This window comes from Bufo gargarizans, chromosome 8 (genome assembly GCF_014858855.1).
Source record: "Bufo gargarizans isolate SCDJY-AF-19 chromosome 8, ASM1485885v1, whole genome shotgun sequence".
NCBI lineage: Eukaryota > Metazoa > Chordata > Amphibia > Anura > Bufonidae > Bufo > Bufo gargarizans.
Genome location: NC_058087.1, coordinates 136,509,992 through 136,537,667, shown reverse-complemented (window position 1 = coordinate 136,537,667; position 27,676 = coordinate 136,509,992). Strand labels below are relative to the sequence as shown.

Sequence of the window (27,676 nt, the reverse complement as noted above, 5' to 3'; positions counted from 1 at the left end):
ATGGGGCTCTGTGGTACAGGCACTGCTGTGCCCATGTTTTGGAGAAAACCTTTTGTGATGAGGTAGCAATATGTTGTCATAACCACCGTGTTGAGGGATAGTTGTAGTAACTGTATTTTATAGGATTTAGTTCAGTCTCATGATTTTTATTTTTTTTCCTTTCCTTCTCCAGGTTTTTACTTGTGTGTCTTTGGGTTGTCTTGTCTGATGCTGTGCAGGTGAAGGATTTCCCAGGTTAGTAATGTCTTTTTAGATTGTTGCATTTGCTGTAGGGGGATGTGGTTTGTACAAGCTAACCCTTAGGGCACATGCACACAACAGTGTAGTTTAGACCTCATGCACATGACTGTTCTGTGTGTTTTTTTTTTTTTTTTTTTTTTGTGGATCTGCAAAAAAACAAAAGCCGCTTGTGTGTCTTCTGCAATTTTATGGAATGGGTGGCCCATTGTAGAAATGCCTATTGTCTGCAAAATGGACAAGAATAGGACATGCACCAAAACAACGATTGTGTGCATGAGGCCTTTTGTATTTTCCCTCGTATTCTTACATTGCTGTTTCTGCACTGATATTTCATGTGTTGCTTGCACACTGCAGATTTTAGAAACTCTGAAAGTTTCATCTACTCAGTTGGTTCTGTACTAGAGCTCCTTCAGATGGCCGTATGCTGTCAACAAAAATTTTTTTTTAGACAGTTCAGCTGCATTTTGATGACTCATAGACTTCAATGGGACCATGTCCTGATTTTCACTTAAAACTATAGGACATGTCTTATTTCTTTTGAAGAGCCATAGAACAGAAAAAGGGCCCCATAGAAGTGAATAGGTCTGCAGTTAATCTGCAAAAAAAAAAATAGATCTGCTTTTTTGCGGACCGCATGCGGCTGTCAAAATGAGTTTTCTGTAAAAAAGTGGCAATGCCCTGAAATGGGTTGTCTGGGTTCAGTGTTGAACCTGGACATAACACAGCCTTAGGGGAAGGGGGTTATCAAATGTTTTGTCTTGCAATGTGGACCGCACACTGTGCTATCTGTAAGTTCCATAGCCCTGCAAAAAATATAGAGTATGTCCTATTGTCCATTTTGCAATGGATCTACATTCTGTCTTGGGCAGAGTAGACATAGGGGGTGAGGCCTTCCATGCTCTCTAGGCCTCATAGCAATGGTGTGGCCTGCCTATATTGGCGGTATGCCACTGCCACTGGGCCTGGGGCAGCTGCCCCTTTTGCCTTATGTTAAAGATGGCCCTGGGCAGGACATTGTTGCATGTGGCTGAGTTACATGAGGATTTGTTGCAGCTTTTTCTGTAGATTTCACCTTGTGCATTCTAAAGGGTAAAATCTGCAGTGTGAGGAAATGCGCTGTGGGTTTAAAATAACGGTTTAGGTCCTTGTTTGTGTAACATCCATGGGGATTCCGTCTGTTATTGCCCTCTACATTCCATGGACACTGCTCAGCTCTGAGCACACTTCCCTCTAAAACCACTGACAGAACACAGATGCTTGTCTGTCAGGGTTTATTTTATTTATTTTTTTAAGACCCACAAACACAATAGGGGTTTGGTCCACATCATGCTCCCATTGTGAACAATGCATTAAATTGAAGGGGCACATTTATTCACCCTTTTTTTAGATTCAAAATTAGACTAGCTTATTTGATTCAGCTGTTAAATTGGACTTGGTGTATTAGTCTGACCTCCTGGTGGTTTGTTAGACAGGTTTATATTCACTTAGACTGGTCTAATTTATTTGCACATTAAAAAGTTGTATGTCTGCAGGAAAGTGCTACACTTCATCACTAAAGAAAACTGCCAGCCAGGGAGTAGAAATTAGACTGTTTTTGTAACAAATACAGGTGCAAAAAAGCGTACCTACATAAATCGCATAAGTCTTAAGTTAAACTTAACAATTGGTTTTTAAAAAATCCAAATGGGCTATTTTGCTGGATTGTCATGGATCAGCAGAAACTCCTGTTCTGATAATACAACCACATGCATCCGTTATTGTATTATCTCTAAAATTGCTATGACGTATCGCTCTAAAACCATTGTAAGTCAATGGGGGAAGGCGATACCACAGAATGGAATGTTTTGTTTTGTCCCCATTGACAATGAATGGGGACCAAACGGAAGCTTTTCCCCCGTTGAGATCCTGTGATGGATCTCAGTAGCGGAAAGCATAGATGTGACAGTAGCCGAAGGCCTATCTCCTGCTGTGGATTTGGTAAAATCTCACTTACTTTACTGGTACTGTAAGGGTATGGCCATGCGGCGTGGTCATGTTGCAGTGCTATGTGGCCGTACAGGTCACAGTGGACACTAATTAAACCACCTGGGACTTTACTGTTTAGTCTGGTCTGCATTATTAATGGTGTGTGACCATTAGTGATGCAGACCAACTAAACCGCATCATCCTTATTAAAACAGTAGCCAGCTGTAGCTTGTACTGCCATACAGTACTTGACTGCAGTGCAACCGCAACGTGACCACACCGTGTGGTCGTCGCCTAATATGCTGCAGATTTTTCCGCTCATAATTCCTCAGTGCATCTCTCCCCTGTGAGTCCTGAATATGCTGCCCACAGTGTAATTGACAGCACCCCCTGTAACAGTATTTCTGTGGGCAGTGTGATCAGGACTCTCTCCTTAGAATCCTGTTGGGATTTAACTCTTACTTTAAATCCTGAACCAAATCATATAAATCTATGCCTCAGAGCTCACAGTAAGTTTCTGTGCTTTATGAATATGGCTTATTACCAGGGGTGGCCTGAACCCTACAGGGAAGCTTCCTGGTGGACTGATGCCCAGGGGGCCATCTGAGCCCTTATCACAGCCCCCGTCCAAGTACATAATCTGATGCTGTCAACATTAATGTAGGAGTATCAGACGCTGCTTCACCTGGCCTGCGGCCACAGGTGCCCTCCTGAATTCAACTGCATTGTTGTCATCAGGACAGTGATGCACTTGAATACTGCAGCCAGGGTGGTGGTATTTTGTGCTGCACTTTGGTATTTGGTTCTGCAGGGGAGGGGTTTTGTGCTGCACTACAGTATTGCTGGCCCTGCCTAGTTGTGTTGCCCCCACCTTCTGTCAATTTGGACTCCTACAACATGGGGCCACTTTTAGGTTTCCATGGCCGCTTTAAGTTCCCAGTCCGCCCCTGCTTTAATACAGTTGAACAGATACAAGCCTTGTGATTGGCTTAACCAGTTGCATGTGCGCTTCAAAACTATCTAAAGTTACACTGCAAGTAAGCTATTTTTTATTGCACCCTTTTAAGCCACTTTAAGCAAAAACCTGATGGTTCACCACTTGGGTTGAGTAAACCCTGCCCACACTTCTCATCTAGGGCTGGTAAAATTTACTAGGGTTCTTTCTAGATTTTGCATGATACACATTTGTATAAATGGTTGTCCGTGGATTGAAGATGCATATGTTGGGTAATAGAAGATTGATACCATATTGATATATTATCAGTTAATAGATGGAAGAAGGTCTCAGGAGGACCTTGGTCCAGAGTTCAACACTTGTGCTGTTTCTGCTTTGGCCAATTGGTGGGACAGCTTATGATCCACTTATCTCAGACCTTTTGTCATAAAACTACAAAACTAGACAAATTGGATAATTGTTACTTTCCATGTGAGCAGCTGGAAGTGCTTATATAAAAAAAAATACTTTCCAAACTTTTGTTCTAGGATCTACTTTTTGTCTGGACAGTGAGATCCAAATAAAGAAACCTAAAGATGTTCCTTGGCGTACATGGCGGGGTCTTCATGTTGTAGGTAGGTAGCTGTGCATTATAGGTGATAACCAGTTGAAGGAAAGATTCTTGCATCATCATACTGTGCTATGGTAGGAGTTGGATTTTGTAGACACTAACCTATCCTTAACCTATTTTGCCGGACAGATTCATCTGGATTTGAAGTGGATGCCTGTCAGATCCTTCCTGAAGGCAGTTTGCTGACTATACCTGAGAAATGTATCAATCATGAGGTACTACTGTCATTATACTGGCGCGTACGTCTTTGCTGTTGCCACGTAAAGCTCCATTAGGGGCCTCTGTTGCAGATTTGTTGAAAGCAGGACAGAATAATGAAGCGTGCTGCACCATAATGTCTCAATCCTGTGCTCTGATGGAAATCAACAGACCCTTTATCAGTGGTTGATCATGGCACTGAGGGGCTGTTTGGTGGGATTGCTATTCCCTGTCATTGAGACCAGGTGCCGGCTGTGTGATGCACCTGCTGCCTACATTTGTATTTACGGGTTAATTATGCCAACAGAGCCCACACCCCTCAGTATTTTATTCATTGGTGGCAGCTTCACAGCCCTCCCCTTAATCTTTTCATTGGTGGCAGTGATGGCCACATCAGTGGGGAGTGACTCTCTCTCTCTCTCCACTGTTGGCTAATGAGAACATGGTGTGGGCTGAGGACAGCGCGCACCATGTTCTCTAAAATATACTAGACTATGCACTAGCACAGCCTAGTATCGGAAAACGGCAAATCCCGGTATCAAGCTTTTGATACCCAGTGCAATCCTAAGTGGGACATACACCACAACAGAGCATTCAAAGTGAAGGAGTAGTCTGCACATGCACAGCCACTCTCTATTTATTTAATTCTATGGGAGACCTGAGAATAGGTGAGTGGCGCACTTGGCTATTTTCTGCTGTCCTGTAGAAATAAATGGAGGGGCATAGTCTGCTCTCCTTCACATTAGACTCCATTCTAGAGAGGTGCAAGTCCCAGAGTGGGACCCATACCAATCAGACATTGGAACATAACCTAGTGATATACCTCAATGTATTAGATGGGTGGGCCCTCTAAGTGCCCAGGGAGCTGAGCGTCCCTAAGTACCCTTAGGGGAGGGGTTGTAAAGCAATTCATTGCAGACAGCTTGTCAATGAAACTCTGCCTCCTGGGCATGTAAGGAGCAGAAACTAGAGTAAAAGTTCATAATTGCAGTACTCAAAGTAGGCCTGTTCCGCTCCTCTGGTTAACAAGTCATTGTCCTTTCAGTTGAGTGCTGTGCCTTCAAAAGGAAGCTTTATTAATCTGTTTTCTTTCAGACTGGAAGACGGGTTGCACATCTTTCCTTGAGGGATTCACTGGAGAATAATGTGGTCTTCCAAATATCTTGCAAAGATGAACAAGCTGACTCTGACTCTGAATACATGGAACCAGTTATACGGTGTACTCCGGAATACATGGAAGTAAACTGATCTATTTGATTATAGCACAAAGTCCATATATTGAGTGGCACTTTTGGAGATCTTTGAAAACTGGTGCAAAAGAAAAAATGGAGTAGTTGCTCAAGTAAAGAAGCTCTGATGCCTTCACCCCCCCCTTCCCAATTAAGATCTAATTTTCTTTAGAAGTGGAGGTCCTGGCTGGTCATGCTTTATTTGACCAGAACTTGGATATCCCAACTCCTGAGCCCCATGGAAAGAAATAAAATGATGTTGGCAGTTGCATTAACCGCTTGCCGTCACGTTAACACCAATAGGCGTCCGGACGGCAGTGGTCTCAGTGACGCCTATGGGCATAATCTCGTGAGACCTGATATTTCCTGTGAACGTGCGCTCACAGGATTGTGCAGTATTAAAGTTTTACAGCCTGCCAGTGCTGGTCATTGGCTGGCAGGCTGTAGATATTTAAAAGGGCCAATCAAATGGGTATATCAGATGCTATTTTGTAAGTAGCACCACACACTCTACACCCCCCCCCCCCCCCTGTAAGGGTCCCTTATCACCACCAGTTACTTAGCTACTTGTTAGTTAGCGCCCACCGCAGTCACTGATTAGCATCGCTGTCGTTAATCAGCACTAGTACTATATAGTATCTGTAAGTGATCAAGACTAATCGCAATCAGATCTATATCAGTACATTAGGGCACCTTAGGCTCTACAAAAAACATTGTTCGCCTGATCTTGTGCCCACACTTGCGTTCAGTCCGCCCCACCGCAGTGGGCACAAGTTAGCAGAAATCTTTGTTTTTTTTTTTCTTACAAAGTCTCATTCCACTAACTTGTGACAAAAAATCTTACATTGAACTCGCCATACCCCTCACGGAATACCTTGGGGTGTCTTCTTTCCAAAATGGGGTCACTTGTGGGGAATTTATACTGCCCTGGCATTTTAGGGGCCCTAAAGCATGAAGTAGTTTGGAATCCAAATGTGTAAAAATGCCCTGTGAAATCGTAAAGGTACTCATTGTAATTTGGGCCCCTTTGCCCACCTAGGCTGCAAAAGTCACACATGTGGTATCGCTGTATTCAGGAGAAGTAGGGCAATGTGTTTTGGCGTGTATTTTTACATATACCCATGCTGGGTGAGAAATCTGTAAATTGACAACCTTGTATAAAAAAAGGAAAGTTGTCAATTTACAGATTTCTCACCCAGCATGGGTATATGTAAAAATACACCCCAAAACACATTTCCCTACTTCTCCTGAGTACGGCGACAACACATTTGGCCCCTTTACGCACCTAGGCTGCAAAAAAGTGTCAAGTCCAACGATAACCTTTAGGCTTTACAGGGTTGCTCACAATTTAACCCCGCCCAAAATGCCAGAACAGTAAACACACCCCACAAATGACCACACTTCGGAAAGTAGACACCCAAGGTATTCACTGAGGGGCATAGTGAGTCCATGGAAGATTTTTTTATATTTTTTTGCCAGAAGTTAGCAGAAATGGAAACTTTTTTTTTTTTTTCTTCAAAGTGGCATTTTCTGCTAACTTGTGAAAAAAAAAGTTAAATCGTACATGAACTCACCATGCCCCTCCAAATACTTTGGGGTGTATTCTTTCTAAAATGGGGTCATTTGGGGGGTATTTATACTATCCTGGCATTCTAGCACCTCAAACATGACAGGTGCTCAGAAAGTCAGAGCGGCTTCAAAATGCAGAAATTCATTTTTGTACCATAGTTTGTAAACACTAAGTTTTGCGCAAACCAATAAATATACACTTATTTTTTTTTTTATCAAAGACGTGTAGCACAATAAATTCTGACACAAACTTGTATAGAAATGTAGTAATATTTGAACAATTTTACCAGAAAAAGTTAAATACACTATTTTTGAGAAAATTGCATTTTTTTTTATCAGAAAAACTATCTACAGCAATCAAATACCACCAAAATAAAGTTGTATTTGTGAGAAGAAAAGGAGGTAAAATTCATTTGGGTGCCAAGTTGCATGACCAAGCAATAAACCGTGAAAGTTGTGGAGTGCCCATTTGTAAAAAAGGGCCTGGTCACTAGGGGTATAAACCTGTGTTTAAACTGGTAGAAAGATGATTGTCAAATCTTATTTTGTTCTAGGCTACAATATCAAGGAAGCTGTCTGGCTTTGACGAGGAGGTAGGATTTGTGACTTTCAGTGGGTAAATATGGACAAGTAAAACACAGTTGTAACTTGTCTAATGCTGTACTCACTCTTGATGTACATCTACATACTATTGAACTGCATGTAGAAAATATACAGTGGCAGCAATGTGGTAAGATTTTCAGAAGCCATCCACATGCTTCAGAAACGGCATGATGGACCCTACCAGGCAGTATGCTTGGTTCAATTGGGTTGATCCTGGTGACGGCCTCTTTAATGTCAACTTGTGTTGCAGAATTCGCCCTTGATCACAGATTCATATTGTAATGGCTACAGATTTTGCCCTCAACAAAAAATTCTCCAGTTGGTGTAACTTCTGCCACTGCAGAGCTCTAGCACAAAATCAGACCCTCCCATGTGGATGTAGCCTTAGGGTATGGCCACAACATTGGGTTTCCTGACAGTTGCCAAAATCAGTAGTGAATCGTAAAAGAATTTGGGACAGGTCTGAATTTTTCTTCTTGCTCCTGTAGATAGTCAGACCACCACCTGCCTGCATCCACATGGACCATTGGAATTGATGATGGCACGCTTGTCAAACTCAATTTGCCAACTGCCAAGAGACTTGGATATGACCTAACTAGTAATGACACTTCCCTGACTATCCGTGTCAATGTAAAGGCCTTTGGAATTAAAGAACTCACTGTAAGTCTAATCCTACCAGGGACCTTGATGGGAACAGAAGTACAAAATTCTTTCTGACTGTTCTTAATCCTTAGTCACAAGGACAGAAGTTTTACAGTGGGAACATTGCACTGATCCAGGAAAGGCAAAACCCAAAGATTAGAGTTGATGTGAAACTGATCTGTGCTACAGGTAAGGGCTGCCTACACTTTAGGCCTTGAATCCCTCAAAAGGGTATGAGCTTTTGGATTTCTGTAGGGCTAAACAAAAATTTGTTTGACCTAGGACCTCCTGCATGCAATAAAACCCACATGACTCTATCAATACCTAATTTTGGTGGCATTCTCCAGAATATTAAAATTGGCAATAAACTGGTGGAATTGACTACATATGCACTTCAAGAAGAAGGGATAACACTAGACATGGGAAGTGGTGTCCAGCTGAGCTTTGAACTAGCTAAACTGCAGGTATGGGACAACAATGCAAGACTGGTGCTGATAGTGACACTTACTTGACTATTATACATGCTATGTGATGCTGCTTCCACACAGGTTGTTACTGCTCCTAACCAGCAGTCTTACTATCTGCAATCTCTCACACTGGTGTTCCTTATTGATGAACTGACTGTACCAATGAACTTAAATCTTCAGTGTGGCCTTCAAAGTCCTACCAGTAAGTGATGTGTTTCTTTTATTTTCTTCCCAAGCTGTTCTGGACTATTATCTAAACCTTTAAACTAACAATGTTTCTTGACCAGTTAACTTCAAGTGCACGCCAGATGGGTTTATGATGTTTGAAGTCCTAGCGACGCTCACCAAACCTAACTTGGATTTAAATACCGTCACTGTAAGAGATCGCAGTTGCCAGCCACAAGAAAAGACTAGTAACAGAATTTATTTTAAATTTGCTCTAAATACATGTGGCACTACTGGAAAAAGTAAGCTCCTGTTTTATTACTTCTGTGTAATGTGTCTTGAATTGGAGACTTAAAATTGTCCCACTGCCTAAGAAAACACTTAGTAGTTGTCTGTCATCCCATACTGGGTTCTGTACAAAGCGAAATGCACTTGGAACCCTAGCCCTTCCTGTACTGACACTTGGGAGGGTAGTTCTAGATTTGTATGGAACTCATTGTGCATGACCACTGCTCAGACTGCCGCACTTCATTTAGGAAAACCAGGAGGCTTGCAAATGGGACCTGAATTAAATAGTACCTGGCCATGCCATATCTTCAGTATGAATCTCCTAATGGCCAATCTCTGTCCAGGAAATTGACTGTTGTATTTCCAGGATTGAACATTTGCTCCTATACCCTGAAATCACCACTTCAGAACTGTGGCTGTGGGTCTACTGATCAGTAATTGCATAATACCAGGAGTACAGCTCAGCAGACCCATGGTCAGACAGGAACACAGCATGATGCTGTGAGTTCAGGGCAGAGGAAGTGTTCAGTCCAGGAAATGCAGATGTCTCATGAAGTTTCCTGGACTTGAAGGTGGGTCATTTATGGCTCCCTATTCCAGGTTTTGGTGTAGTCACGCCGTTTTGTGACTTAAACTTCTGTGCACCTAAATTGAGATGCATGCAACTTTTATGCCACCCTCAGGGGCTGGAGTAGACTAAGCTAGTTGCATGGACTGGCAGAGGATGCAGCTTATTTATGACTAGGGTAGCACAGGGGATGGCATAAAATGCCAGTACTTGGTAAATGACCCCCAATAAGTGAGCTTTTCTTAAAGAGAACCTGCTGCTTACCAGCTACACATCCTAGAGCAGAAGGAGTTGAGCAAATTGTGCATCTTTGTGGGAAGATTCAGCAAAACTGAGTTCAGTTGTACCCAGCTTTCAGTCCCTAAGACAAACCATATCTGTACACTGACTTCTATCTGATGCCTAATGGGCCATCTTGAGCCAAAAAGCAGACTTGATTGCATAAAATTACAACTTGTTGCATATTTTCCCACAACCTTATTGGTTTGCTCAGCTCCTTCTGCTCTAGAACATGCCGCTTGCAGATTGCTCTGCATTTTATGGTGACAGTTCCTCTTTAAAATGCAGTACAGCAGATGACTTCATTCATTTCACTGCTCCCCATACCATGTTTTAGACTAAGACCTATTGTCTGTGGTCTAATTGTATAGCATGTGTGCTTTGATATCCTGTGTAGTTAGAATAACACTATACTTCAGAATGTAGGTGGAAAATTACTTTATGAAAATGAAGTCAGTGCCCTCTGGAAGGAATCTACCACGAAGGGATATCTCAAGAGATAGTGAACTAAGGTATTGTACACGTAAATTAAGGTTCTTACTGACCTTTTTGGGGTATTTTAGTTAAGTTGTCCTCTATCCATAAGATGGGGATAACCATTAGCAGTTGGACCTCCACTGATCTGTTACCCACCAGTGATCACAACAAGCCCCCTGAAGATAATGGAGTGGCTGGTCACACATGCATGTGGCTGCCCTATTATATACCAGTGTTCCAGAGTATAGTGCTCAACTATCTCTGGAACTCCCATAGAAATGAATAGAGCACTACAGGCCCCTGTTATCATGATCTGTGGGGGTCCCAGAGGTCAGACCCTCACCAATCCAATAGTTATCCCCTAAACTGTAGGGGGATTGCTGTATGTAAATACAGTGGTCTCATTCACTGACAAGCAGGCAATTTTTTTTGGGGGGGGGGGGGGGGGGGGTGAATCTTCCTTGATCGTCTGCTGAACTGAGCAGTGTAAAGGGGCCTTGAGGAATCGGTAACTTGTGTTGAAGCTGGCACTACTGCCTTTTGTATACATACAGTATTACTGTTTCTCTGTTCTTTACAGAGAGACAATCCGGTGTTTCTATAATGGCTCGGACTCTAAACCAATTAATGCAAGTGTGGTCACACCACCACCACCAGTGTCTTCCAGAAATGATGGCCCTCTCTTAATTGTGATGAGTGTCTACCCAGGTATGGTATTAAAAAGGTGCGTATCTTCATTCCTTTACATGCCCTTCATGCTAACACTTCTTTCAGATATCTCTTACCAGACACCCTACCGTGATGATCAGTATCCAATTCTGAAGACCTTGCGTGATCCGATCTACTTAGAAGTGCAGGTTTTAAATCGCAACGATCCAAACATTGAACTGGTTTTAGATGACTGCTGGGCAACAATGTCACGAGACCCAGAAGCTTTACCCCAGTGGAATGTTGTAGTTGACGGGTATGTACTTGGACATTCTACAATTCGGGTTTGTAGACTGGAGAAGGGTAGGTTCACAGCACCACTAAAGTGGCTATTTTCTGGCAGAAAGCAGGCATTTTCATTTGGGCATCTGGATATGGTGACTTCAGTAGCTTGTTCCTCTGCTGGAACTGAATACCGGAACCTACCCTGAAGCAAAGATTTTATTTACTTTTAATAATTTGGTTAGTGTTTTGTATTAGTAACTGTAGGTCAAAATTGGGAGTAGAACCTGCTAAGGAATAACTAGGATAGGAAGACGTGGACCCATTTCTAGTTTTGGCTTGAAAATACAGCTATGTGAAAGTGGCCAAAGATGTAGGCAATAAGCTCTGGTTTTCTTCTAAGAACTACACTAGTTGACAAAGCAGTGTTCTGCCACCGTTGATTATGAAACCACCACAACTAAAGTGGCTTTCTATTACTGAGCTTGGCTTGGCTAAATGGATTGGGGTGGGGGGCTAAGGAAAGGTGCATGAATCTCCAACTACCCTGGATAATGCTGTTTTTATTTTCTCATAGCTGCCAAGAGAGTCATGATAGCTATCTTACAGTGTTTCATCCTGTTAATAATGTGCCACTAGCTACATATCGCAAACGTTTTGAAGTGAAAGCCTTTGCTTTTATGCAGGGTGGTCAACTATCAACCAACTTTGTGAGTATTGCTTGCTGATGACTACCTTGTATGTTCAAAAATGCCACTTGGCTTTGGTCCTAATATAAAGTATTAGGCCTCATGCACATGACCATTGTGTGCATCCGTGGCCGTTGTGCCGTTTTTTTTTCGCGGACCCATTGACTTTCAATGGGTCCATGGAAAAATTGGAAAATGCAGTTTTGCATCCGGACAACGGTTCACAGACCCATTCAAGTCAATGGGTCCGTGAAAGAACACTGATGCACACAAGATTGGCGTCCATGATCCGTGGCCGTAGGTTACTATTATACAGACGGATCCGAAGATCCGTCTGCATAAAAGCTTTTTCAGAGCTGAGTTTTCACATCATGAAAACTCAGAATATTCTGTCGGATCTAACAGAGGCATTCCCATAGTGATGGGGACGCTTCAGGTTAGACTATACTAAAAGAACTGTGTACATGACTGCCCCTGCTGCCTGGCAGCTGCTGCCAGGCAGCAGGGGGCAGACCCCCCCCCCCCCTGTAGTTAACTCATTGGTAGCCAGTGGGCCCCCCTCCCTTCCCTGTAGCTAACTCGTTGGTGGCCAGCCCCCCTCCCTCCCCTCTAGTTAACTCATTGGTGGCCAGTGGGCCCTCTCCCCCTCCCTCCCCTTCCTAATTAAAATCTATCATTGGTGGCAGTGGAGCGTACCTATCGGAGCCCCAGTTTAATCGCTGGGGCTCCGATCGGTAACCATGGCAACCAGGACGCTACTTAGCAATTTGTAGAAGCATCATACTTGGCTGCGATGTCTGTCCGGCCGGGAGCTCCTCCTACTGGTAAGTGACATCATTAGGCCATGCACCGCACAGACCTGTCACTTACCAGTAGGAGGAGCTCCCGGACAGACATCGCAGCTCGCAGGTAAGTATCATGCTTCTACAAATTGCTAAGTAACCATGGCAACTGGGACTGCAGTAGCGTCCCGGTTGCCATGGTTACCGATCAGAGCCCCATCGATTTAAACGGACTCCGATCGGTACACTCCACTGCCACCAATAATGGGGGGGGGGGGGGGGGGCGGGCTAGATTTTAATTAGGAAAGGGAGGGGAGAGGGCCCACTGGCCACCAACGAGTTAACTACAGGGGGGGGGGGGCAGCAGGGGCAGTCATGTACAGGTTTTTTTGTATATTCTAACCTGAAGCAACCCCATCACCATGGGAACTCCTGTGTTAGAATATACTGTCGGATCTGAGTTTCACGATGTAACTCATATCCGACAGTATATTCTAACATAGAGGCGTTCCCATGGTGATGGGGACACTTCAAGTTAAAATATACCATTGGATTGGAGAAAACCCCAATCCGATGGTATAAAAGGGACTCCTGACTTTACATTAAGTCAATGGGGGACAGATCCGTTTGCAATTGCACCATATTGTGTCAACATCAAACGGATCCGTCCCCATTGACTTGCATTGTAATTCAGGATGGATCCGCTTGGCTCCGCATGGCCAGGCCCAGGCGGACACCGAAACAACACACTGTCGTGTGCATGAGGCCTTAATGTGATTGTATCTAGTGCAGGTGGAAGAAACCTGAGTCTCAAACATTCATGCAACTGACTGTGCTCTAACCTTGAACCACGTCTTTCAGGTTCCAATAGCTGAGTAAAATGTGAAGGGCTAGGTTTGAATCTGAAACTCACTGGCTTAATGTTAGATGTTGTAACCTGTCTGGTGCAACTGTTTGAGGACATCCTGTGCCTGTCACTAGGTGGGTGTGGGTTGCTAGGAAATACCTGATTTGGCAGGGAAGGTGCATGGCCTAAGATGTGCCACAATCTTGGCATAACTGTCAGACTAGCTCAGCCAACAGTTGGTATAAAGTTGGTCAGTGTCTAGCCATGCACCATATTCATCCAGCCTGAGTCACTGAACTCTGTAGGTCTAAACAGCTGGTGTACATGTCTACAGGATTAGTGAATCTGTCATTTGTCACAAACTTTTTTTTTTTTTTTTTTGGTCTTCTAGAGTACAGGTCCTTCTCAAAAAATTAGCATATTGTGATAAAGTTCATTATTTTCTGTAATGTACTGATAAACATTAGACTTTCATATATTTTAGATTCATTACACACCAACTGAAGTAGTTCAAGCTTTTTATTGTTTTAATATTGATCATTTTGGCATACAGCTCATGAAAACCCAAATTTCCTATCTCAAAAAATTAGCATATTTCATCCGACCAATAAAAGGTGTTTTTAATACAAAAAAGTCAACCTTCAAATAATGATGTTCAGTTATGCACTCAATACTTGGTCGGGAATCCTTTTGCAGAAATGACTGCTTCAATGCGGCGTGGCATGGAGGCAATCAGCCTGTGGCACTGCTGAGGTGTTATGGAGGCCCAGGATGCTTCGATAGCGGCCTTAAGCTCATCCAGAGTGTTGGGTCTTGCGTCTCTCAACTTTCTCTTCCCAATATCCCACAGATTCTCTATGGGGTTCAGGTCAGGAGAGTTGGCAGGCCAATTGAGCACAGTAATACCATGGTCAGTAAACCATTTACCAGTGGTTTTGGCACTGAGCAGGTGCCAGGTCGTGCTGAAAAATGAAATCTTCATCTCCATAAAGCTTTTCATCAGATGGAAGCATGAAGTGCTCAAATCTCCTGATGGCTAGCTGCATTGACCCTGCCCTTGATAAAACACAGTGGACCAACACCAGCAGCTGACATGGCACCCCAGACCATCACTGACTGTGGGTACTTGACACTGGACTTCAGGCATTTTGGCATTTCCCTCTCCCCAGTCTTCCTCCAGACTCTGGCACCTTGATTTCCGAATGACATGCAACAGTCCAGTGCTGCTTCTCTGTAGCCCAGGTCAGGCGCTTCTGCTGCTGTTTCTGGTTCAAAAGTGGCTTGACCTGGGGAATGCGGCACCTGTAGCCCATTTCCTGTACACGGTGGCTCTGGATGTTTCTACTCCAGACTCAGTCCACTGCTTCCGCAGGTCCCCCAAGGTCTGGAATCGGTCCTTCTCCACAATCTTCCTCAGGGTCCGGTCACCTCTTCTCGTTGTGCAGGGTTTTCTGCCACACTTTTTCCTTCCCACTGAGGTGCCTTGATACAGCACTCTGGGAACAGCCTATTCGTTCAGAAATTTCTTTCTGTGTCTTACCCTCTTGCTTGAGGGTGTCAATGATGGCCTTCTGGACAGCAGTCAGGTCGGCAGTCTTACCCATGATAGCGGTTTTGAGTAATGAACCAGGCTGGGAGTTTTTAAAAGCCTCAGGAATCTTTTGCAGGTGTTTAGAGTTAATTAGTTGATTCAGATGATTAGGTTAATAGCTCGTTTAGAGAACCTTTTCATGATATGCAAATTTTTTTAGATAGGAATTTTGGGTTTTCATGAGCTGTATGCCAAAATCATCAATATTAAAACAATAAAAGGCTTGAACTACTTCAGTTGGTGTGTAATGAATCTAAAATATATGAAAGTCTAATGTTTATCAGTGCATTACAGAAAATGAACTTTATCACAATATGCTAATTTTTTTAGAAGGACCTGTATATCCACACAAACTAAGTTTTGCAGCCTGCAATTTGCAGGTACCAGTTGTGTGCGTTCTGCATTTTAAGGACCATAATACCATGTCATATTGTCTGCAATTGCAGACAATAGGCATTTCTATTTTTGTGGGACCACAACTACGGGCGCTGATGGCAGTGTGCTGTCCGCAGCTCTTGCAGCCCTATTAAAATGAATGGGTCCTCACCTGGTCCAGAAAACTGTGGACCTAGAAATATGGTTGAGAAGGGACCCTGAAGGATTTCCTAGTTTGTGTCCACATTAAAAAGTTACTGACCTTTAGAAATTTTTAATGTGTTTCTTGTATTTAACATTCTGGGCTGTGGTCACATAACCATGCAGCTTATTTCCCCTGTCCATGGGAGTGTCATACCAGCAGCAGTAATAGGGGACTGTCTGTAACCAGCTGGATGGGAGGAGCAATAAACTAGCTGGGTGTTGGAAGAGGAGCTTGAAGTGAGTCGTGGGTTTGGTTGGATACAGGAACAAAGTGCTAAATAGAGTGATTTGGATTACACGGGGAGAATGTAATTAGGTAAGCAACTACAAGAGCATATGTTAAATCATAGTAATCCTGGAAGACACTTTAAGAATCATTAGGGCAGTGTCAAAAAATCAGGTCTTCTTGAAAATCAGAAGAGTCTGTGCTCATAGGGGGCAGACTGTCTAAACATGTACTAAATGGATCAGTGGCTCAGGCTGTAGGATGGCACATGGCTAGTCACTTTGTCTAACTTTCTACCAACTATTGGCTGGCTTAGTTTGCAATAGTCTTGAGCCAGGATTGTGGTGCACAATGTTAGCTTAGCCCACACGCTTTAAGCCACCCCTGAACTAGGTACTTTTTTTTTTTTTTTTTTTTTTTCTCCCCCCCCCCCCCCTTTAGTGTGCCAACCTGCACAATTGTAGCTTGTAACATGTAGGTGCACTTGTACTAGATGTAGGCCTTTGTGTTTAACCTTCCCTGGTGAGTGCACTGGCATGAGTTCTTTATTTCATACTGATTTCCTGACTAGTCTTTTTTGCTTTTAAGGTCTACTTCCACTGCCATGCCATTATATGTGACATCACTTCCCCAGACTCGTCACTCTGTTCAAAGAGTTGTCCCCCATCCAGAAAAAGAAGGGGTAAGTGCTTATATATTTGGCCTATCTAGGACTGGTAAAGATTTGTTTTCCATTTCATCCTCAGACAGCATACATTCAGGGCGATGACTCTTCTCCAACTAGGTAGAGACAGGAAGAAAAAAATTAGACCCTCAGTTCTCTTGTGTCTTCCTGTTCCTTCCAGGTGGGGAGAGGTAGTCTCATGGCAATGCTGCAAGACCACTCAGGGGTAGGCAGACCTAAGTGGGAAGCCTGTTCCACATGGATGCAGCCCTAGCCTCTATAGAGTACCTGTGGAGTTCCTGCCCTGGTCCATGGCAGGATCAAGGTCTGATTGGCGCACACACCTTGAGTGAGACAGCAGAGAGCCCACAGCCCCTCCAGTTAAGGTACATTACCCCCCCCCCCTGCTAACACATGGGTCCAGATCTGGCAGGGATATGTCTGAAGGTGCCTTGGAGCCTAGACATATGGTTGCCTGCTGTGGCTTCCTCCTGTGGCCACGCTCTGCGCCCCAGAGCTATTTAAGGAGCACTGATTAAGGCTATTTTTCCCCCTCTCCCTGTATGTGTGGTGATAGAAGGCTCACACAAAACAAAGGCGACTTCTAACTTTAGAAAGTGTGCTAAATTACCTAAATCCTCTTAAGAAAGTTATTCCTAAAATTTACTGGGAATATTAAGGATATTGCTCCTTCCCTGAAGAAAGAATTGAGGGAGGTTATGAAGCAGATACATTCAGCACTTTCCAGTTGTACTTTGAATCCACTCCTTCTTATTCTAGTGAGTAAAGAATTGCTAGCTCTGACTTCTCTTCCTCAGATTTCGATTCTGAGGCTGATACTGCTCATTCAGATGAATTGTCGATCTGATTCTGAATTTAAAAGCATTTTTTAAAATTCTCCTTTGGAAGGTACTAAGTAGCTAATTAAGGGAATTGGAACCACTATGAGATGAGAATTCATAGATCAGTTCAAGATGAAATGTTTAGTGGATTGTAACAGAAATTGTTCCCTGTCTACAAATGTACATGCTTTAATTAAAAGAATGGAAAGTACTTGACAGGAAACATTTAATTCCCAGAACCATTAAACGTAGACTTCAGTTTAGTGAGGAAGATGAAATGTTACTAACTCTGTGCCCTAAGATGGATCTTTGACCAAGTTGGTAAAAAAAAAAATAGTAAAGCTCTACCCTTTGAAGACGTGGGGTCCTTAAAGGATCCCATGAATGAAAGGTGGATGCCTGCCTTAAAAGATCTTGGTATTTGGCAGCTGCATTATTTAATCCTAATCTTGCTGCAACCTCTAAGATCTTTGAAAAATGATTGTCGGCAGTTCCGTGCATTGGGGACCACAATGGGTCTGCATCCATGATGTGGGCTGGGCAATGGTGTGCATGAGCCTTTGTTCCTTAAGGCTACTTGCACATGACCGTGATAAACAGACATTTAACGGCCATCCCACATCCATTTTAAGACCCAATAGTAGTCTATGGGGTTATTCACATGGCTTTTTTATTTTTTTGCTTTTTTTTTATCATTAGCAGAAAAACAGACCAATAGAACATGTTCTAGCTTGTCTTTTTCACTTACAGGTTGCTCCATACAATTGAATAGGTCTGTTTACAGTTTCTCACATCAGTGAGAAGCATCCGTTAAATGTGTGCATGTAGCATAAGGCAGTAGATTTTCTGACGCGACTGCAGAATCCGTAAGTGACCATCATCAACTGCTCACTGTTTCAGTTAACATCTTGGGCCAGTGACTAAAATTTTTAATGCTCCCTTTCACAGTGTGATATTTGGCCAGGATCTAGAGAAAATCCTTGAAAGCTTCTGATACAAGGAAATGCTTCCCATTAGAGGAAATGGAAATTTCCTTTTTGTAAATGCAGGAAAGGAAACTTCCTTTTTTTTTTTTTTATTTAAAAGTCCAGAAACAAACAATAGAGGCTTATTGTTGAACCCCAAAAATGCAGAACCCTCTAAACAATGATGCCAAAAGCAAGGTTGGAAAAGGTTGTTTTTTTTCAGGGAAATTGGGAAAAACATTACATCAAATCCGTGGATGTTGAAGATCCTAAAAGTAGGCTATGGCATTTCTTTTAATCACTGCCTCCTTTAAATATTTTTTAAATCGCATCAATTAAAGTTTGAAAGACCTTTCAGAACTCTTACATCTAAATGCAATTGTTTGTATACCACAACACCAAATAGAAACGGGGTACTATTCCAGTGTTCTTGGTCGATCACTTGAGGAGGCTGTCATCAAAGTCCATATAGACAACCTGCTAATGGGGAGCTTGGCATCTTTAGAAGGCAATGTATGTCAGAGTTGTCGCCCCTGAGGAAGCTAGTGAGCGAAACCCGGGTCGGGCAGGAACGTGACGGTTCTTTTGTGTTTTATGCCTGTTTTCTGTGAACTCTTGTGAGTATAATAAAACCTTTTAAAACCAACATAACGGAGGGTACTTCATTATTTTGCGAAATCTTCTTGACCTTGTAGAGGAGGCGGTCTGTGAAGGATTGGATCCCCTTTAGGTGAAGAGGAGAGACGCGGGTGCCCTGCTATATCTACTGGCGAAACGGACCACATAGCCCCGAGCAGCGCGGTTCCAAACACCCTTATACTGTATCAGCTAGGATAGTTGATAAACTGGGAGAAGTCTAGTCCATGCCCTACCCAACAGGTAAAAGGTTAGTGTCCAAGGTATCTTTCCTGCTTGGTCAGGGAAGCCATGTTTCTACTAGGATCCCGGACTGCCTGTATTCCTGTGATCAAATGGGCCCAGTTCCATTCTCAGGTGACTCACAAGTTGTTACTGGAGAGCTGGGACAAGGACCAGAACACCTTGGGAAAACAATTTTTATATATATATATATATATATATATATATATATATATATATATATATATATATATATATATATATATTACTCCAGCTGGTAAGAATCAACAGCCTGGTGGCTCAAGCTAATCTGCATAAAGGGGTTCCCTGGAGCTTCAAGGACTTGGTAACTAACTACAGACACAAGTCATTGGGGCTGGGGTGTGCCTTGCCTGCAACTCTGTACAGGGACAGTGTTCAGTTCTGCGTGATGGATTTGTCCAAACACCCCCACAGCGGCACGACAGGAGGATACCCCGCCTCCCCAGGGACAGGAAACAACGTGGAGATCTTTAAATACTCCCCTCCCCTTACCTGCTCCAGTTGTTTCCTGTCCCTCTGGGAGCAAGACGTGGAGTTCTCTTCGCTGGTGGGATTTCTTTCACCCATCAGCAGGATCGCCGGCAGGTCGTTAGGGGAGCAGGATCGCGGGACTGCGGTGCGGTTCTCCCTGTCTCCCAGGCACAAGTCCTCCGGTGGAGGCAGCCCCGGGCAGCGCTTCCTCACTGATATCGCGAGAAGGAAGCCACAGGATTGCGGGTCACGTGAGCAGGAGCTCACAAGCGCGGGAGTTAGACGTCACTTCCCTGCGCAGATTTCAAAAAACATCGAATCGGCGGTGTCCTAAGAACAGCCTGCAGCATGTCGGCATCAGGAGAGGACGCAATGCGCAGACCCTCGGATCCTTCCAAGACCGGCAGCCCGGTAAGCTACCCTCCTCTGGAGGGAAATGAGGAATGTATATTGCCTGTGATTCACTGTGGGGTTTAGGTTTTCTGACCTTCTGCACTGGATAAGGGACTGTACCTCTCCCTTTCTACAGACTAGGCAGCCCCCCTTTTTTTATTAAACAAATTTTCTGACTTATATCTAATATAGGTCAGGGAAATTCAGAAATCTGAGGCCCAGCGTGTCAAAAAGTGTTCCATTTGCAAAAAGGCCCTACTGTCAGGGTATAAAAAAAAAAACCTTTGTACCAAGTGTTTGGAAAAGATTGTGGCAGAAGAGTCTCTGTCCTTATTGGATAATATTAGAAATATTATTAAGGATGAAGTAAGCAGCGCTGTGGATCAAAGACTAGCTGCTACGTCCCAGAAGCCTTCTACTTCTATGGCTGAGATGCCTGCGACTTTAGAGGCGGAATATCAGGAAGTGGATCTTGATGAAGGGGAACTCTCAGAGTCTGAACCTCTTTCCTCTCAAGATGAGTCCTGGAAGCCTCTTTGTTCCATTGAGGAGACCGAAGTATTATTAAAGACCATTAGGGCAACTCTAAACCTAGAGGAGTCTAAACAGTCCAAAACTATACAAGATTTAATGTTTAAGGGCTTAGGAGAAAAAAGGAAGAGGGTGTTCCCCCTCCACTCTAATATTACAAAGTTAATTAATAAGGAGTGGACTAATGTGGAAAAGAGACCAAGCGTATCTAGGGTCCTAAAAAGAAAATATCCCTTTGCTGAGGAAGATACGTCCTCTTGGGACAAATGTCCTAAGGTGGATGCCCCTGTAGCAAAGATTACAAAAAGGTCAGCCTTACCCTTTGAGGATTTAGGTCTCTTAAAAGACCCAATGGATAAGAGAAGCGAGGCCCTACTAAAAAAAAATCTTGGGAGGCTTCCATGTCCATCCTTAGACCTAGCGTAGCCGCTACATATACAGCCAGGTCCATGTCTATCTGGTTAAACCAGCTGGAGGAGCACCTAGTATCAGGAACCCCTAGAGAGGATATTTTAGCTTCTCTTCCAGTTCTTAAACAGGCGGCAAAATTTTTGGCCGATGCTTCGGTTGACTCTATGTTAGCAGCCAGGTCAGCGGCCCTCTCAAACTCTACCAGAAGGGCAGTATGGCTTACGTCCTGGTCAGGTGATGCGGCATCCAAAAACAAACTCTGCGGCATCCCCTGCAAAGGTGATAGGGTGTTTGGATCAGTACTGGACGACATCCTTGATAAAGCCAGACAGAAAGAAGGGGTTTCCTTCGGAACAAAAGAATTTTCGTCAGACGTTTTTTTCCCACATCTAGGGGCAGACAGGACCAAAAGAGAAGGGATTTTTCCCCCCGGTGGCGTTCGGGAAGAGGTCGAGGGTTTTTATTCAACCCCTCTGACTCCTCCCAAAGGTCATCAAAGCAATGACGCCAGATGCAGGGTAGGAGGAAGGCTGAAGTACTTCCTTCCAGCCTGGGAGAATATCTCCAATTCCCCATGGGTTTTGGACGTAGTCTCATCAGGCCTAAAGTTGGAGTTTTCCACTCTTCCCCAGGAGGTGTTCCACATCACCAAAAAAGCCGGTCCAGTCCAAGCTCTAATACTAGATCAGGTAAAAATCCTTTTACAAAAAGCCATAGCGTCAGTTCCCCTAGCAGAACAGGGAACAGGTTATTCCCCCTTATTTTTAGTCAAAAAACCGAACGGCTCATGCAGAGCCATTATAAACCTAAAGGGACTGAACCAACATCTACTCTACAAACGGTTCAAGATGGAGAGCATAAAATCCACTAAGTCTGTTACAGAGAAACACCTTTATGGCAACCCTAGACCTTACCGATGCGTACTACCACATTCCAATCTGCAGAGAGCATCAGAAATTCCTAAGATTTTCAGTACAGCGGGGTTCGGTGGTACTCCATTATCAATTCCAGGTCCTCCCCTTCGGCATTACGTCAGCACCAAGAGTCTTCTCCAAAGTGATGGCAGAGGTGATAGCAGATCTTCATCTAAGGGGCATATTAGTTGTGCCGTACTTAGACGACTATAGCCGCTGCATCAAAAAGTCTCCTATTAGAACAGATAGAAATAGTGAAGCAGAGCCTAACAGACCTGGGGTGGCTAATAAACATAGAAAAGTCAGACCTCCAGCCCGAAAAAAGGAAGATCTTTTTAGGAATGCTGCTGGATTCAGGCCTCATGAGGACCTTCCTCCCACAGGAAAAAGTCCAGACTATCAAGCAGGAATTTACGCTGTTCCGCAGCAGATCAGGAGTGACAATCAGGTCAATAATGAAAATCTTGGGTCTAATGTCCTCAGCTATCCCAGCAGTAAAGTGGGCTCAGGCTCACTCAAGAACCCTCCAGGCTTTCATGCTCAGGGAATGGGACAAGAGCAAAGCTTCTCTAGAACGGAGAGTAAGAGTCCCTCAATATGTAAGACTCCGTAAATTGGTGGTTGATCAACCAAAACCTAAACACAGGTGTCCCGTGGCAGCAAACAGATGTAGTCACTATCACTACAGACGCCAGCAAGAACGGTTGGGGGGCCTTTTCAGACAGGTCCGTAATACAAGGGGGCTGGCAAGAAAATCAGATCCTAGCCTCTTCCAACCTGAAGGAGTTAAGGGCAGTATGGGAGGCCTTGAAGGCCCTTCACTCAGAAGTCCATGGGAAAGAAGTGAGAATACTCTCAGACACCACAGCGGTGGCCTATCTGAACAGACAAGGGGGCACAAGAAGCCCATCCTTGGCGAGGGTCTCAAGAGAGATTTTTCCAGTGGGCGGAAAGAAACATACTATCAATATCGGCAGTTCACATAAGGGGAGAAGACAATACAGTGGTGGATTTTCTCAGCAGAGATGTCTTGAAAGAAGGGGAATGGTCCTTAAACCCAAGGATATTCCATCGGATAGCACAAACATGGTTCCTTCCAGAAATAGATCTGTTTGCCACGCGTCAAAACAGACAAGTAGAGAAGTTCGGCTCTCTGGCTTATTCAGATCACCCTCTTATAGTGGACTCTCTCTCCCACCCATGGCCAAGAGTAAACCTGTATGCCTTCCCTCCCTTTGCGTTAATCCCCAAGGTGCTGCAAAAGGTACTTCAGGAGAACCACAATCTGATCCTGATTGCTCCTTACTGGCCCAAGAGGTCATGGTTCCTCTCTCCTAGTGAGGATGTCAGCAGGAGACGTGTGGCATCTACCAAACATCCTGGATCTCCTTCACCAGGGCCCAGTGTGGCATCCCAAGACAACACAACTTCAGTTGACAGCATGGAGACTGAGCGGGAAATATTAAAAGGAAAGGGCCTCTCGGATGCGGTAATTTCCACAATTCTTTTTAGTCGCAAAAAGGTGACTTCGAGGATCTATGACAGGATCTGGCAGTCTTTCAGAAGATTTACAAGGGGGGATACCAGAGGTCCCCTTATAGTCACTAAGGTCCTAGAATTCCTCCAGTCAGGTCTTCAGAAGGGGCTAAGAGTAAGCACTATAAAGGTCCATATATCAGCCTTCGAGTGCCTTACTTGATATAAAATTAGCAGACATAGACCTTGTTAAGAGATTTGTGAAAGGAGCTCGGAGAAAACAGCCAATAGTGAGGTCCACTGTCCCTCCTTGGGACTTAAATCTAGTCCTAGCAGCCTTATCAGACAACCCTTTTGAGCCCTTATCTGAAATATCTCTAAAGATGCTTACCTTTAAAACAGTTTTCTTAATAGCCATCACCTCGGCTAGGAGGGTGGGGGAGATACAGGCTTTCTCGTGCAGGCCCCCGTACCTGTCCAAGGATGATAGGATAGTACTGAGACATTCTCCCTCTTTTTTTTTTTTTTTTTTTTTTTTTTACCCAAGGTGGTCTCTAAGTTCCACTGTCTTCAGGAAGTGTCCCTCCCTTCCTTTGGATCCCCATCAGGCAGTCAGGAACAAAGACGCTTCCATAACCTGGATGTAAGAAGAGCCGTTCTTACCTACCTAAAGGCTACAGAAGATCTCAGGAAGACGGACAGACTATTTGTTCAGTTTGCAGGCCCAAATAAGGGAAACGCGGCAAGCAAAGCATCCGTTAGTCGATGGATTAGATCGACAATCTTGGCTTATGACTTAAGGGAGGTTCCTCCCCCGGCAGGCTTAAAAGCCCATTCAACCCGATCTGTAGCAGCCTCTTGGGCTGAATCAGCGGAGGTTCCGTTAGAACAAATTTGCCAGGCAGCCACCTGGTCGTCACCTTCTACTTTCTTTAGACATTATCAGTTAGATGTGTTGAAGAACAGGGAATTATCATTTGCTCACAGAGTGTTATCTGCTGTTGTCCCCCCCCCCCCCCCATATGGGATTCCTATGTTATTCCTCCTGTCGTGCCGCTGTGGAGGTGTTTGGAAAGATTTCGATTACTTACCGGTAATTGGTTTTTCCTCTAGCCCCCACAGCGGCACGGGGAATTTCCCTCCCAATGATTATTCTAACTTTTATTTAAAAAAAAAAAAGATGAAGGAAGGAAAATTTTGTCTTTCTTGGAGAGTATCCTTGTCTAATTCTCAATAATACATAAAGATTAATTTTGTTGCATCCATTCCAGAGTTTTCTCGGTTATTTACTGGAGCAGGTAAGGGGAGGGGAGTATTTAAAGATCTCCACGTTGTTTCCTGTCCCTGGGGAGGCGGGGTATCCTCCTGTCGTGCCGCTGTGGGGGCTAGAGGAAAAACCAATTACCGGTAAGTAATTGAAATCTTCCTCAGACCAAAGAACTTCTGCCAGTTTGGAAAGAGCTAAAAGGGTGATCGGAGCTACCAGGGAAAGATGTACAAATGCAATCAGACAACACTCTAGTAGGATACCATAATCTACAGGGAGGAACAAAGTGTGATCCTGGGCTAAATGACATCAAATTATTTTCCTGGGTAGAGAATTACCTGAGATCTTTGTCAGCAGTTCACTTGAAGGACCATTTAAACATCTAAATGTAACGGCTGACTATCTGAGCAGAGTTTAACTCCAGTCAGGGGAGTAGTCTGCACAGGGATCTGTCACTCCCAGATAGCAGTTTTTTGAGGAAGCAAACAGATCTAAGGTGTGGTGTCGTCCCCCCCCTTCCTCCTGAATCCTAACAAGGGAATGCTGGTGTGGATGCACTTAACCAGAAGTGGAATTCTCCCCTCATATGCATTCCCTCTTCCACTAGTTCAAGAGTGCAAAAAAATTTGGCAAGAGGGCTAATGTCTAATAGCCCCCTAATCACCAAAGAAATTGTGGTATCTTTAAAATCTTTATCAATTCTCAGTCCTTGGGTCCTTCCTTGGTGGACAGAGCTCCTAAGCCAGGGACCAGTCTTATATCCCTATGCAAAAACTCTACACCTTAGTGGCATGGAATCTGAAAGGGTAACATTAAGATCTAAAAGTCTTTCAGATACTATAACATTATGGTGGCTAGTAGGAAGGAAGCTACTTCCCCAAAAATCTAAAGTTTGGAGGTTCTGCTCCTGGTGAATCTAAATTGTCCCAAGATTTTTTTTGGTGGTATTGGGGTTTCTAAAATCAGGACTTAAAGTCTTTGATCTTAGTGCTGAAATGTGACCTTTTGGCATATTGGTCCAGTTATTGATATAAAGATTGCAGACCACCCATGGGTAGTTGGGTTCCTTAAAGGAGCAGATAAGTTGCACTCCACTCTTGGACCCTTTGTACCTCCCTGGGACATCAACCTGGTGTTGGGACTCGGTCTCCATTTGAACCACTCTGTAATTTCTTAGTTTCTTACTCTTAAAACTACTAGTTGCTATTACAAGTAGAGTGATATTCAGGCTCTAAAGATGGTCTGGGAAACACTGAAAAAAATGTTCCACAAGATTTGTTTTGGTTTCAATACTACTTTGGTAGACTATGAGTTTTCAGACCGGAGGAAATCTGTCCCTTTTCTGCAAACATCCAAAATCTTTAGGGGAAGCAAAATTTAATTCTCCTGTTGTGAAACATGTGGTCCTCAAATACCTGGCGACCACTTTGATTTCCTTAAGGAAATCAATTTGTTTCAAGAGACAAACAAGGGGCAAAAGGTTCAATTGCCAGACTTGTTAAACACCAATTTGAGGCCTACAAGTTTTGAATAAAGAACCTAATTTTTAAGGCACATTCTACCAGATCAGTTGCAACTTTTTGGGCTGAGAAGGTGGATGCATCTATTGAACAAATCTGTAGCGCACTACAGAGTAGATATCAGTGCAGGTTAGGACTTGGCATTTGGCAGAAAAGTACTGCAGGCTATTGTCCCACACTAAAAGAAGTTTGTTTATATCTCATGGTATGCCGTTGTGGAGGATGAAATTGAAAAACTGGATAACGCTTACTGGTTAATTACAATTTGCCTATGAATTCTAAGTTGTATAGACTTTGAAAATGTATTAGTTTGAGTAATTGGTGATAAGACTCTCGGCTCAGAAAGACACTAAGGAACTGGAGGAGTGTCTAATTTTACTCTTCCTGTCCCTACCTGGCTGGAGGGTCATTTCTCATGGAATGTTGTCATGGGGATTCATGAAAAGGAAAATGTAACTTGTCCCCACACCTCTGGAATGCCACAGTTGTCCATGTACTCTAGGTGGTATTGCAGCTAATAACATTTAAGTCTATGGACAGTGGTATACCTACAATAGAGGCAGACCATGTGACTGCTATGGGGCCCACACTTGCTCTGCTCTTCCCTGTGTGAAGACTGAATTTTCATACAGCTGCCACTAGGAGCTCAATGCAAAGATTACAGCTTCCATGGTAGCAGTATTTAATTCCTTTTCGCTGAGCTCCCTCTAGTGGTGGCTTCAGGCAGCTAGCTTTGTAACAGAAGAGAAACAGAACATGATCTGTATTTTGCTAGTTTTCAGGTGTAAATACACTGACAATTATGGGGGTCAGAATGTGCAGCATATATTTGAAGCACCTGTTCCACTATTTTCAACACAAGTCAGATAGTGAGGCTAAATGCAACTTTTTGAAATTGGTTTTATATTCAAAATTTCTTCTGCTTTAAACAAAATTGTCAAATGTGGGACATTGCATATGTTCTGCATGGACGGAGTGATTGACACATGTACAGTGGGCCCATACTAGGTTTTGGCATGTGGGCCTGAACTGCAATACCAGACAAATGCAACAAGATGTAGTGCAGTTGCCTTTTATCTAAAGACATGAGGTAGTGGGTATAACTATGCTGACTAGTATTTCTTCTTTAGATGAGCTCTTCCTGCACAGACACTCAACCTTGGCTAGTCCTCCTGGTCCCGTCTTGCTGTTGGCCTCTGAGGCCTCCCTGACTTCTGAAGGTAAGATCTTGCTCTGTACTCTGTCCCAACCTTCTAAATAAGAACAAGTGGTAACTTTTTTTTTTTTTCCTTTCGTCTAGATGAGCAAGATGTTATAACGCAAGTGACCATTGGAGTCCTACCTGCCTTCGCCCTGGTTGCTGTGATTGCCTTAGTTGCTGTGTTCATAAACCTCAAATGCAAACCAGAATCTTGAGTTCAAA

At 43.7% G+C, this 27,676-nt stretch overlaps 1 protein-coding gene across 1 annotated transcript; it reads left to right on the top strand.

Annotated features, from left to right (window-relative positions):
• Positions 1 to 27,676, top strand: LOC122945430 (zona pellucida sperm-binding protein 2-like). The gene is given in 21 exon segments (XM_044304500.1): positions 1 to 62; positions 173 to 234; positions 3,688 to 3,774; positions 3,900 to 3,985; positions 5,064 to 5,207; positions 7,321 to 7,359; positions 7,858 to 7,875; positions 7,877 to 8,029; positions 8,104 to 8,200; positions 8,294 to 8,475; positions 8,560 to 8,680; positions 8,766 to 8,945; positions 9,450 to 9,454; positions 10,198 to 10,251; positions 10,253 to 10,290; positions 10,836 to 10,963; positions 11,030 to 11,219; positions 11,763 to 11,895; positions 16,488 to 16,581; positions 27,384 to 27,473; positions 27,554 to 27,676. Coding segments are annotated over 21 exon segments (2,079 nt in total). The 3' UTR covers positions 27,670 to 27,676.